Source organism: Watersipora subatra, chromosome 3, assembly GCF_963576615.1.
Source record: "Watersipora subatra chromosome 3, tzWatSuba1.1, whole genome shotgun sequence".
In the NCBI taxonomy this organism is placed as follows: Eukaryota; Metazoa; Bryozoa; class Gymnolaemata; order Cheilostomatida; family Watersiporidae; genus Watersipora; species Watersipora subatra.
The window spans coordinates 359892-374524 of record NC_088710.1 but is presented as its reverse complement, the minus strand read 5'-3'; the positions used below and the strand labels follow the sequence as shown (position 1 = coordinate 374524).

At 36.2% G+C, this 14633-nt stretch overlaps 1 protein-coding gene across 1 annotated transcript in view; it reads left to right on the top strand.

Annotated features, from left to right (window-relative positions):
- LOC137390206 (cyclin-dependent kinase 18-like) overlaps positions 1 to 14633 on the top strand; it is a 32213-nt gene that overhangs the window by 10137 nt on the left and 7443 nt on the right. The window contains exons 2-3 of the mRNA XM_068076500.1: positions 3840 to 4092; positions 4996 to 5168. Coding sequence (XP_067932601.1) covers positions 3918 to 4092; positions 4996 to 5168 — 348 coding nt within the window. The 5' untranslated portion in view covers positions 3840 to 3917. The remainder of the gene's footprint in view (positions 1 to 3839; positions 4093 to 4995; positions 5169 to 14633) is intronic.

The window sequence follows — 14633 nt, the reverse complement described above, 5'->3', positions numbered from 1 at the left end:
TTAGCAGTTAGTAGAGTTGTTAGTAGGGTTGTTAGTAGAGTAGTTAGTAGAGTTGTTAGTAGAGTTGTTAGTAGAGTTGTTAGTAGAGTTGTTAGTAGAGTTGTTAGTTGAGTTGTTAGTAGAGTTGTTAGTAGAGTTGTTAGTAGAGTTGTTAGTAGTTAGTAGAGTTGTTAGTAGAGTTGTTAGTAGAGTTGTTAGTTGTTAGTAGAGTTGTTAGTAGAGTTATTAGTAGAGTTGTTAGTAGAGTTGTTAGTAGAGTTGTTAGTAGAGTTGTTAGTAGAGTAGTTGGCAGAGTTGTTAGCAGAGTATTTAGTAGAGTAGTTAGTAGAGTTGTTAGTAGAGTTGTTAGTAGAGTTGTTAGTAGAGTAGTTAGTAGAGTTGTTAGTAGAGTTGTTAGTGGAGTTGTTAGTTGTTAGTAGAGTTGTTAGTAGAGTTGTTAGTAGAGTTGTTAGTAGAGTTGTTAGTAGAGTTGTTAGTAGAGTTGTTAGTAGAGTTGTTAGTAGAGTTGTTAGTAGAGTAGTTAGCAGAGTTGTTAGTAGAGTAGTTAGTAGAGTAGTTAGTAGAGTTGTTAGTAGAGTTGTTAGTTGAGTTGTTAGTAGAGTAGTTAGTAGAGTTGTTAGTAGTTAGTAGAGTTGTTAGTAGAGTTGTTAGTAGAGTAGTTAGTAGAGTTGTTAGTAGAGTTGTTAGTAGAGTTGTTAGTAGAGTTGTTAGTAGTTAGTAGAGTTGTTAGTTGAGTTGCAATTTGAATGTCATGAGTCCAAATCTAGTATGAAGGTGATTTTTCGTTGCTAAAACTTTATCGCGACAATTGGGCAGACGACTGACAGATATACCACAGACAAACACTGAGATTGATAAATATACTAGGTGGACGCCCGGCGTTGCCCGGGTAATAAAAGTTTGCACCACAAATTTATTTTTATTTAACATATAACAACAGTTACCATTCTAACTTTCAAACTTCATATCACGAGAAAAGTGTTTTGTGCAGTTCAAATAAATTAGGGAAAAAATAGAACAACTAGAGGTTTTTAGATTTTGTCAAGCAACTGTACCTTTTAAACTTCATATCATGAGGAAAATGTTTTGTACTGGTCAAATAAATTAAGAAACAAAATAAACAAAATAAACCACTATAAAAGTGTTTCAATATAAATGTGAAACAATTAGCAAGTAATAGATAAATGAAGTCTGTTTTGCTACGATTACAATAAAAAATAAATCGGTAATGATAACATTAATACAAACTGAGAAAACAAAATAAAAATCCTGAATATGTTGAATTAATAATAACAATTCGTGCATAAAAGTGTGTGTATATAAAAAAGGTTACTGTTCCACCAGAAGCTATTCATCAAAACTTTGAATTTGACGACACTGGTACCTCTTAATAAGGTTACAAATGTAAAAATGAGAACTCGGACTGTCTTTGTGTGGTACTTTGTCTGACCAAACAGAGAGAGAATGTAGAGGCTATTCCTACTCAAGATAATACAAAGGTCCGTGTAAAAAGTATTGGCCTTTACCAATTTAGAAATTGAACTTTACGAAAACCGGAAATAAAAGTGTAAGGGCACATTTAAAATTAAAAAAAAAGGTAATCGGTAGCAAAAAATTAGCTTTTAGACAATTTTCAAAAATAACAAATGCAAAAGGTAGTATTAATTAATAATCAAAAATGCACATTTAGCGTGTGCCTACGGTATACGATACCTGATAGGGGCGATAGAATTCTAAGGACTGTATAGCTCAATGATTAAATGCATAATTTGAAGCTTGCAGTTGCAATGTCTGTGAGTTCAAATCCAGTATGCAGTGAGCTTATTATTCAAAGATTTTAATAGTTATAGACATCTGAATGGATAAACACAGACGATGATAAACTTTGAGATTTATATAGTTAGAAGTTAGATTATCTGCTCAGCTATAACACCTTATTGCTATAGGTAATGCATTATTATTGTTTTAATATCGTTTGTCAGAGACTTTCCTAAAATCTTTTAAAGTGAACCATATACAGTGGAACCTCAGTTCTCGAACACAATCCGTGCCAGAAAGTTGGTAGAAAACCAAATTTTTCGAGACCCGAAACAAGTTTTCCCATTAGAGATAATGTATGTAAGTTTTAATCCATTCCAGGTCGATTTAACAACTTCGGTAAAACATTTTACACTATAAACTGTACTGTATACTGCATACAATAAATAAAAACGGGTAGATATAGATCGTGTTTAACTTTGATAAAATATTTTCTATCTATGATGATGGAAAAAGAAAACAAAAAATAAACATTTCGTATGTTTTCCTCTTAAAACATCGAAAACATTAGAGATTACGATACAATACCAAAAATTGCAGGAGTTGATAATGAAACAGCAAAAAAATGCAACAGATCAGTTACATCAAAACTTGTGTGAAAAAGAAAATGGAAACAGCAATGGCACTTTTACTTCACATCTTTGAAGAGGAGTCCTCCTCCAAAACAATTTAGGGTAACTCGACTGGACGAATTGTGTATGTAGAAAATCTCTTCGGTAGAGGCAACGTCCTCCCAGAGGGCTCCTTTTTGTAGAGAATTAATGGCGCGAAACCTCTCCCTTTTTTTGAGAACCTTCCGAAAGTAGCTCATAACAACCTCCTTAAGCGTATAAACATGCTGTTTCTGGAGCTGCTCCTAATGTTTAATTCACATGCGCATGTTCCCATTTGGCGGAGACCCGAATATATGGTCGAGATCCGAGACAAACCAATCTCAATTTTTTTGGTCGAGAACCGAAGCGTTCGAGAGCCGAAGTGTTCGAGAACCGAGGTTCCACTGTATTGATAACAAATATACGTCGTACCACAACTATAGTTATAGATACATTGTTATAGCTCTGTTTCTTTAGATTGCATGTTAAGAAATGTAAGGCTATTGTGTATGGCTGGCTCGCGATACAAGTACAAGCATACCGCAAGTGCAATCAGCAATTTAGTATTATCTAAATTGTATTGCCTCTCTTTATGCTTCTCTCAATCCTACAAAAGCAGCACCTGCAAATCTTCAACTTTTTCCTGCTCTGGAAATATGACATTAGCCAGCTTATTGCTATGCAAGCCTCTATGAAGTACTGCATAGCCAGAAGTAGAGATGTATAGCTGGCACCGTTGGAATATACCATCATATAATGGGCTCACAGAAGAAGACAATTCCTAAATGTGTTTTAATATAAAATATGGAAACGTTATTCAGCGTAGTTTGAAAAATGTTTGTGTTCTTCCTTTAAGGTTCGTACTAGCTCAACTTTACGTTTCGTTGCATTTGTAAGTGGAAATCTTTTATTAAGACCTTTTTGTACACGTGATTGAACAGAAGTTATCTGTATTATTTTGGTAGTTCTACACAACTAAATAAAATATTCTGGCAGCGTTTAATGTGGTTCCTGCGGAGGACAGCACCAATATCTACCTTGGTTCTGCCATAGCACCTCCTTCTCTTGTATTCACATGTACCTACATATACATGTACCTACATATATTTACTCGTACCTACATTGACCTACATGCACTTGCTTGTACCTAGATATACCTACGTGTACCTACATATACTTGTACCTACATGTACCTACATACACTTACTTGTACTTACACATACTTAAATATACTTACTATGACTTCTACTTGTATGCTTGACTTACTGTTGTACTAGTTTTGGTTTGCATGACTGCAATGTTGTCTATTCGTAAGTCTCTAGATGTCTATGTGTAAGTCCCTAGAGGTCAATGTGCTGATTTGCGTATTCAGCCTGTCGAGGCAGCTGCATGTCCCTCAAGTGCTGACGTTGGCTTTATCCTGTACAGGCCTCACAGACACATCACCTTGCCCTATGAACGCCTAACCTCTCTCAGCAGCTCTGGAATGACTAGACAACTCGCGCTATGCATGAAAGGATGAAGAGGCTGAGAGAGAGACTCGGGTTAAGGAAATCAGTGAGAAAAAGCAGTACCTATGACGAGGGACTCTCCCAGTATGCTATTCCAGAGAATGGGCCTGCACACATCATTAACACTGGTCTCTCAGACTACACTTTGGATGTCAGCAGAGACATGAAAGGTGTGGACATAGCCGTCAGGTGTCGGAGCACGGCTGTCTTATCATCTGTTTACTTGCATAGATAAATTACAACTTGCTAGCGACCCGCTATGATTACACCCAGGCTATATTGAAAATGGAAATTTGAGTTTTCTAATTGTGTAATGTATCTACCTCGAAGGGCCCAAATGTAGCAGCCCTAAATAGCCTATAAAAGAACCAAGCTGTTTGATAGGGTGGGAGCCCAAATAGCCTGTGTGTTGTTATCCGAATGGCATTTCACTAATCAGATGTCCTCATTGATTCATTATTGGATAATTCTCATTAATTAAATGAACTAGTAAATTGTAGATGCTCATTTTTAAACGCTGCCTTGAAGGCACACTTGTACAAAAGAGTGGATAGAGAAAGGGCATGGGTGTGCCAATGTAACGTGTCCGCATGCTTAAAGACAATGCTCGCTGCTGTAAACCTGTCAACAATACTCCCACTAATGTATTCAACTGCTCAAACCAGTGTCTGGTCAATGCAGAATTGCAAAGCTGCCATTGGTTTTTGTATGTCAACTATTTTCTTTCTCCACTCCTGTCTAGACCTTTTGTCATCTGCCTTTCTTCTGTATATTCTGCCCTTTGGCTCTGTTTGCGCGTTTCAGTTTTACCAGTCAACTGCTGTCGTACTTGTCTACCAAACCTTGCTCTGTTGCCTAAATTCTGGTACTATCACACAGCTGGCTTATCTTCTACCTTCCACCATGGACATCAACCTTCTCTACGAGCATCCATTTAGCCGGCCCTTGCTGAAGAACAACTACCGGCGAAGCTCTCTGCGTACTCCTACTTGCTTAGGTGATATCTTGTGGTCAATATTGCACTGCCTCATCAGTTTCATTTTCGCACTCATTTTGTAACTTGTTCTCTTTAGATGTACTTTATGAGAATCCAAGGACTGACCTAGCCAGCTCTCTACCGCCTCATCAGATCAATGGAAGGCCGCGTGACCGCATCGGCTCAGCTCCTCAACCGCCGACTCAAGTTTCTCCAAGCTCCCTCTCTCCTTCTCAAATCAGATTCAGGCAGCGTCGCAACTACAGTGAAGTGAGTTGAACCATATCACACTCCTCTCCTCATTTAGTTTGGTAGTGAAGTGAGTTGAACCATATCACACTCCTCTCCTTATTTAGTTTAATATTGAAGCGAGTTGAACCATATCACACTCCTCTCTTTATTTAGTTTGATAGTAAAGTGAGTTGAACCATATCACACTCCTCTCATCATTTAGTTTGATAGTGAAGTGAATTGAACCATATCAAACTCCTCTCCTTATTTAGTTTAATAGTGAAGTGAGTTGAACCATATCACACTCCTCTCCTTATTTAGTTTGATAGTGAAGTGAGTTGAACCATATCACACTCCTCTCCTTATTTAGTTTAATATTGAAGTGAGTTGAACCATATCACACTCCTCTCCTTATTTAGTTTAATAGTGAAGTGAGTTGAACCATATCACACTCCTCTCCTTATTTAGTTTAATAGTGAAGTGAGTTGAACCATATCACACTCCTCTCCTCATTTAGTTTGATAGTGAAGTGAATTGAACCATATCACACTCCTCTCCTTATTTAGTTTAATAGTGAAGTGAGTTGAACCATATCACACTCCTCTCCTCATTTAGTTTGATAATGAAGTGAGTTGAACCATATCACACTCCTCTCCTTATTTAGTTTAGTAGTGAAGTGAGTTGAACCATATCACACTCCTCTCCTTATTTAGTTTAATAGTGAAGTGAGTTGAACCATATCACACTCCTCTCCTTATTTAGTTTGATAATGAAGTGAGTTGAACCATATCACACTCCTCTCCTTATTTAGTTTAATATTGAAGTGAGTTGAACCATATCACACTCCTCTCCTTATTTAGTTTAATAGTGAAGTGAGTTGAACCATATCACACTCCTCTCCTTATTTAGTTTAATAGTGAAGTGAGTTGAACCATATCACACTCCTCTCCTTATTTAGTTTGATAGTGAAGTAAGTTGAACCATATCACACTCCTCTCCTTATTTAGTTTAATAGTGAAGTTAGTTGAACCATATCACACTCCTCTCCTTATTTAGTTTAATAGTGAAGTGAGTTGAACCATATCACACTCCTCTCCTTATTTAGTTTGATAGTGAAGTAAGTTGAACCATATCACACTCCTCTCCTCATTTAGTTTAATAGTGAAGTGAGTTGAACCATATCAAACTCCTCTCCTTATTTAGTTTGATAGTGAAGTAAGTTGAACCATATCACACTCCTCTCCTTATTTAGTTAAGTAGTGAAGTGAGTTGAACCATATCACACTCCTCTCCTCATTTAGTTTAATAGTGAAGTGAGTTGAACCATATCACACTCCTCTCCTTATTTAGTTTAATAGTGAAGTGAGTTGAACCATATCACACTCCTCTCCTTATTTAGTTTAATAGTGAAGTGAGTTGAACCATATCACACTCCTCTCCTCATTTAGTTTAATAGTGAAGTGAGTTGAACCATATCAAACTCCTCTCCTTATTTAGTTTGATAGTGAAGTGAGTTGAACCATATCACACTCCTCTCCTTATTTAGTTAAGTAGTGAAGTGAGTTGAACCATATCACACTCCTCTCCTTATTTAGTTTGATAGTGAAGTGAGTTGAACCGTATCACACTCCTCTCCTTATTTAGTTTAATAGTGAAGTGAGTTGAACCATATCACATTCCTCTCCTTATTTAGTTTAATAGTGAAGTGAGTTGAACCATATCACACTCCTCTCCTCATTTAGTTTGATAGTGAAGTGAATTGAACCATATCACACTCCTCTCCTTTTTTAGTTTAATAGTGAAGTGAGTTGAACCATATCACACTCCTCTCCTCATTTAGTTTGATAATGAAGTGAGTTGAACCATATCACACTCCTCTCCTTATTTAGTTTAGTAGTGAAGTGAGTTGAACCATATCACACTCCTCTCCTTATTTAGTTTGATAATGAAGTGAGTTGAACCATATCACACTCCTCTCCTTATTTAGTGTAATATTGAAGTGAATTGAACCATATCACACTCCTCTCCTTATTTAGTTTAATAGTGAAGTGAGTTGAACCATATTACACTCCTCTCCTTATTTAGTTTAATAGTGAAATGAGTTGAACCATATCACACTCCTCTCCTTATTTAGTTTAATAGTGAAATGAGTTGAACCATATCACACTCCTCTCCTTATTTAGTTTGATAGTGAAGTGAGTTGAACCATATTACACTCCTCTCCTTATTTAGTTTGATAGTGAAGTAAGTTGAACCATATCACACTCCTCTCCTTATTTAGTTTAATAGTGAAGTGAGTTGAACCATATTACACTCCTCTCCTTATTTAGTTTGATAGTGAAGTAAGTTGAACCATATCACACTCCTCTCCTTATTTAGTTTGATAGTGAAGTGAGTTGAACCATATCACACTCCTCTCCTTATTTAGTTTGATAGTGAAGTGAGTTGAACCATATCACACTCCTTTCCTTATTTAGTTTGATAGTGAAGTGAATTGAACCATATCACACTCCTCTCCTTATTTAGTTTGATAGTGAAGTGAGTTGAACCATATTACACTCCTCTCCTTATTTAGTTTGATAGTGAAGTGAGTTGAACCGTATCACACTCCTCTCCTTATTTAGTTTGATAGTGAAGTGAGTTGAACCATATCACACTCCTCTCCTTATTTAGTTTGATAGTGAAGTGAGTTGAATCATATCACACTCCTTTCCTTATTTAGTTTGATAGTGAAGTGAATTGAACCATATCACACTCCTCTCCTTATTTAGTTTGATAGTGAAGTAAGTTGAACCATATCACACTCCTCTCCTTATTTAGTTTGATAGTGAAGTGAGTTGAACCATATTACACTCCTCTCCTTATTTAGTTTGATAGTGAAGTGAGTTGAACCGTATCACACTCCTCTCCTTATTTAGTTTGATAGTGAAGTGAGTTGAACCATATCACACTCCTCTCCTCATTTAGTTTGATAGTGAAGTGAGTTGAATCATATCACACTCCTCTCCTTATTTAGTTTGATAATGAAGTAAGTTGAACCATATCACACTCCTCTCCTTATTTAGTTTGATAGTGAAGTGAGTTGAATCATATCACACTCCTCTCCTTATTTAGTTTGATAGTGAAGTAAGTTGAACCATATCACACTCCTCTCCTTATTTAGTTTGATAGTGAAGTGAGTTGAATCATATCACACTCCTCTCCTCATTTGGTATGATAGTGAAGTAAGTTGAACCATATCACACTCCTCTCCTTATTTAGTTTTATAGTGAAGTGAGTTGAAACGTGTCACACTCTTCTCTTGCTTTAGCTGGACAAGAAGTAAGGTCAAACTACTGCAGCTGTATCGCTACACTCTAATAGTGTAACCCACATCACTTTTTAATTATAAAGACTCCCCTGCTCTGATTTTGAAATTGTTTCCTCCCACCTTGTGTATGCAATGTTTTCAACTGGAGGAAATAATGATTGTGAGAAGACAGTTGACGGGCAAGGCAATTTATATGACACATGACCAAGGAAGACGAGTTGGGGTATATTCAACAGGTGTTTGGACCCTATGGTTGGACCTTATGGTTGGCTTCTAGTTATTGGTTGGCCCTTACGGTTGGCTTTTAGTAATTGGTTGAACCCTATCCTATGGTTGGCTCCTAGTTTATTAGTTGGACCTTATGGTTGGCTTCTAGTTATTGGCTGGACCCTATGGTTGCCTTCTAGTTGTTGGCTGGACCCTATGGTTGGCTCCTAGTTGTTGGTTGGACCCTATGGTTGATTTTTAGTTATTCATTGGACCCTATGGTTGGCTTTTAGTTGTCGGTTGGACTCTATGGCTGGCTATTAGTTATTTGTCTATCAACACTGGAGGGCTCTGCTGCTATCATATTTTGTTTTACTCTGAAGTAAACTCACTTTCTCTTTCTTAGGACTGGCTCAGCATGGAACTTTTTAATATCAATATGTTATCCAGCAGTTGCAGGCATATGCGCTGAACACTTCGCGCCTAGTTCCTATTAGCTGATTGCCCATGATTAGCTCATAGCAAGGCTTGCTACTCTCTCATTCTCGCCGCCACAATGTGTGACCATCGAAAGCCGTCAGGCCATTCTGCGCATGCCTCACCGACTCAACAACGTCTTCCTACACCGTTTCTTTCTCAGAATGTAATAGCTTCAAAGATGCAGCCGGAATTCTACGTAGCATTGCCATCGCAGCTGCCCAGCAGTCGCCATTCTGTGCTCTCTTTTTCACGTCGCAAAAAACGTCGGGTGACCAACGTGAGTTATGTTTAGTACACAAAGCTGGACTACAACATATCTTTGTGTATATATACATGTAAATATGCCTAGTCATCAATTGAGTATATATATATGACTACTATATGTATTGTCATCAGTTGAGTATTTATATGACTGTTATATATATTGTCATCAGTTGAGTATTTATATGACTGTTATATCTATTGTCATCAGTTGAGTATGTATATGACTGTTATATGTGTTGTCATCAGTTGAGTATGTATATGACTGTTATATGTATTGTCATCAGTTGAGTATTTATATGACTGTTATACGTATTGTTATCAGTAGAGTATTTATATGACTGTTATATCTATTGTCATCAGTTGAGTATCATGTATATGACTGCTATATGTATTGTCATCAGTTGTGTATTTATATGACTGTTATATGTATTGTCATCAGTTGAGTATTTATATGACTGTTATATCTATTGTCATCAGTTGAGTATCATGTATATGACTGCTATATGTATTGTCATCAGTTGTGTATTTATATGACTGTTATATGTATTGTCATCAGTTGAGTATTTATATGACTGTTATATCTATTGTCATCAGTTGAGTATTTATATGACTGTTATATCTATTGTCATCAGTTGAGTATCATGTATATGACTGCTATATGTATTGTCATCAGTTGTGTATTTATATGACTGTTATATGTATTGTCATCAGTTGAGTATTTATATGACTGTTATATCTATTGTCATCAGTTGAGTATCATGTATATGACTGCTATATGTATTGTCATCAGTTGTGTATTTATATGACTGTTATATGTATTGTCATCAGTTGAGTATTTATATGACTGTTATATCTATTGTCATCAGTTGAGTATTTATATGACTGTTATATCTATTGTCATCAGTTGAGTATCATGTATATGACTGCTATATGTATTGTCATCAGCTGTGTATTTATATGACTGTTATATGTATTGTCATCAGTTGAGTATTTATATGACTGTTATATCTATTGTCATCAGTTGAGTATCATGTATATGACTGCTATATGTATTGTCATCAGTATAAAGCTCTTCGTTTGTCAATTTCTCTAGTATTGTCACCTGCAGTTCACAATAATAAAATGTGTTGGAACAGAGGCTTCTGTTTTCTTTCAGCCGATAGTGCCACGCTAGGGATACAGGAGGGCATCTAATCATTCCCTATTTGGGATGTAGGGTGATTCTTGTGTTCGGTACTTTGATAATTTTCTTGTTTGATTTGAAATATTGGCTCAAGTAACAGCATGGCCACCTGATATTAACAATTAAGATTTACTATGGCAAATCAATCTTGTTATTTCATCGTTTAGTTATATATGAGTTGCATTGACATTGGTAAGAAGGGTCTTTGAAATTATACAAATTCAATAAGTGAAGTGCTGTCTTATATAAACCCGGTTACAAACTGAACCATAAGCATAGTCATAAGATGAATTGTAAGACAGGTCGATAAGATGAATTGTAAGACAGGTCGATAAGATGAATTGTAAGACAGGTCGATAAGATGAATTGTAAGACAGGTCGATAAGATGAATTGTAAGACAGGTCGATAGGATGAATTGTAAGACAGGTCGATAAGATGAGTCAAAAAGTTGAATAAAAAAATGAGTCGAAAAGTGGCGCCGGGCAGACAACTAGGGAAGACGAGCCGAAAAGATGATTCGAAAAGCGCATCGTACAATGAGTGTATTTGCCTGAACAGTTGTGACAGTGAAAGAGACTGCTGGACTGGCCCACTGACTGGCCGATGGTTAACAAATAGTTATAGCCCTTGCAGATCACTATAGAGTATACCAATAGTTATAGCCCTTGCAGATCACCATAGAGTATACAAATAGTTATAGTCCTTGCGAATCACCATAGAGTATACAAATAGTTGTAGCCTTGCAGATGACCATAGAGTATACAAATAGTTATAGCTCTTGCAGATGACTATAGAGTATACAAATAGTTCTAGCCCTTTCAGATCACCTACGAGTATACAAATAGTTAAAGCCCTTGCGGATCACCATAGAGCATACAAATAGTTATAGCCCTTGCATATCACCATAGAGTATACAAATAGTTCAGGGCCGTATTGTTCTATGAGGCAGCTTCTGCTGTGCAGAGGCAAAATTCCAGCACCCAGAACGACCAAACGGTGATTTTCTTGTTGTTTAGTGTCGACAATGTTCGGACGAAAGGTGCGAACGTATCGTGCAGAGCCCGTTTTCAGGATATTACTAGTGGTTGCAAATCCAGCGAATCCATTTCGACACCATTTTTTTACTGGTGAGAAGGGAACGGAAAACAGACGTTTCGGTTTTGTCTGTTCTGGATTCACATGTTTAATGATAACGATTAAGTTTAAATGTGCTAGACACTGTTGAACTGATGAAGAGTTTTGATTTTGACGACTACCATAAATTCTGGTCTTCAAAACATTTACTTCCACTTAAGACGAATATTTTGATAGTTGTGGGAAACCAATTACGGGATCCTGTACAGTAATTCTTGGTTGGCTTTACTAGACTTATTGCAGTTTTACGAAATATTCTGACGATAGTGGATAGTCACTGGACTGATTACAATTTGCAAATGATATTTGAAATTCTTTATTATTGTTATATCGACGCTGCGCGAAGCAGACGTGTTTAGAACTATCTTGAAACTTTCAAGAAAAAAATGAATTTACCGCGAGCTTTCTTCTTATTGCTTATATATCGAGTATGCTTGCTAATTTTTTTCACACTATCTTTACGTAAAAACATCTACTTCATTGCAAAGAAATCAATTCAGGATTTTCTGAGGCTGTATACACGTAACAGCTGATTTAAACTTTTCGTAATTTTGTGTTTTTTTTAAATATCTGCTTGACAAGCTCTAGTCACGTATTATATGTCTATAATTTGTTTGTTTAGTGAGCTATGCTATTATCTATATTTGCATGGAAATATTTATTGCATAGTTTTTATTTTACGCTCACTCGTTGAACCTGTTTATCCATGGGTTAGGGTAGTATCATCAGCACCACACCTGATCGCCCAAGGCGTGAGAAGAATCTCTAACTTTGTTAAATTCAAAATCAACCATCTTCAAATTTAAATAATCTTTAGGAAAGAACTCTGATATCACATTGAACTTTGAGTCACTCAGTGACTGGTGCTCTTGTTATAGATCTAGATAGCTTAAGTTAGTTTCATTGTTCTACCATTATTTTTTCTCAGCAGAATTACAAACATTCTAATATTCAATTTTAAATAATCTTTAGTCTTTTATTTATAGATTCACTGTCTAGAGTTTATTATCAAATCTTAATCAATAATCATAATATTTTGCTTTTTTACCCCTGGCACAAGTTTACATACTACATGACATGTATTCAATAATTCGTACGGAACGTGATACACAGCAATCTTGAGGATTTTTGAGAAATCTTTTTAGTATTATCCTTGCTTGTATAAGTTGCTATAATACAATTAAAACTGCTCTCAAATAGGATTTTTTGTGTGTGTTCTGTAAAATTTGTTCGATATTCGGGAGGGCGTTGCACACCTCTCGAACCCACCCCGCCAGCCGCTCGGGCCTACAGCCCTCACAAGTCGCCTACGGGGCTACTCAAGATATTGGCAGAGGCACCCTAAAAATGAACAATACAGCCCTGAAATAGTTATAGCCCTTGCAGATCACCATAGAGTATACCAATAGTTATAGCCCTTGCAGATCACCATAGAGTATACCAATAGTTATAGCCCTTGCAGATCACCATAGAGTATACAAATAGTTATAGCCCTTGCAGATCACCATGGAGTATACAAATAGTTATAGCCCTTGCAGATCACCATAGAGTATACCAATAGTTATAGCCCTTGCAGATCACCATGGAGTATACAAATAGTTATAGCCCTTGCAGATCACCATAGAGTATACAAATAGTTATAGCTCTTGCAGATCATCGTAGAGTATATACTACTCAATGTGATCTTAACTACTCAGACAGATAAAACATATTTATGATCAGTTATAAGCATTTACCACCAACTAATTATTGTATATCTTTTGTTGTTGAAAGCCTATCGCATTTCTATGCAGTGATTCCATCGGCGGTTATCATCACACCATTCATGTGCTGCACTGGATCAGCTGGCAGCAAAGGTTGTGCCAGCAAAGGTTGCGCCAGCAAAGGTTGTGCCAGCTCTGTATTCCATTATGATTGGCATTAGTACATTGATAGAAAATGTTCACCATCTAGACTCTCTAGAGCCTAGACAATAGTTTATAAGAAAGTCCTCAATTCTTTTTGGAATACCGAGCTTTATATATATTATATATATATATATATATACATATGAGTAAAAGCGTAAAATCCGAGCAGAGTGCTCAATGGATAAAATCAGAGCAAGTTAAAATCGATAAAACAGACAATAACTTTAGATAAAACACTTGATTACTATTAGCTTCAGATTACTGAAGATTGCTCAAGCATGAAACTAATAATAATCAAGTGTTTTATCTAAAGTTATAATCTGTTTTATTTATATATATATATATATATATTGATCTCAAAGTTTGTGTTTTGTCGTCTTTGATTCTGTGAATCTGTGTGTTCCGCTATAGCTATTAAACTCTTGGAATGAAAAACTCGCTTCGTGCTGGATTTGAACTCACGGAGATTGTGACCACAAGTTTTTGACCACGTATTTAACAATTGAGCTACGCAGTCCTTAGATTTCTATCGATCTTATCATATACCGTATTCCCTTTTCTCGATTGCACACACTAAATGACTTATTAATTGATACATTGCGCTCACGAGTTATGATGTCCCTGTTATGAAATGTTTTTTGCCTGACTAAAACTTATGATGCTTTTTAGTCCTCGCCATACTAGGAGAAATTTGTTATCCGCCCTACGATATCAACAATAATTTCTCTCGAAATTTAAAATTTGGCGATTGTATCTCAGTTCAGCGTCATCCATTATGGTAAAAACGCATTCGCAAACAGATAAGTGATAAAATTTTAGTTCAATGTTTGAAGTTTAATAAAATACATAATAAAACTTGAAAGTATGTCTTTGGTCAGCTAAATTCATTGAAGTTAGATTCAGCATTTATGTTACACGTCTGTCTCGAAGGTAAGAACTGTGTACATAGCACCTTGTAATGTTACATTTTCTTCCAGATCACAATCACAAAATGCACTGAAGTTATTGTAGGTAACTA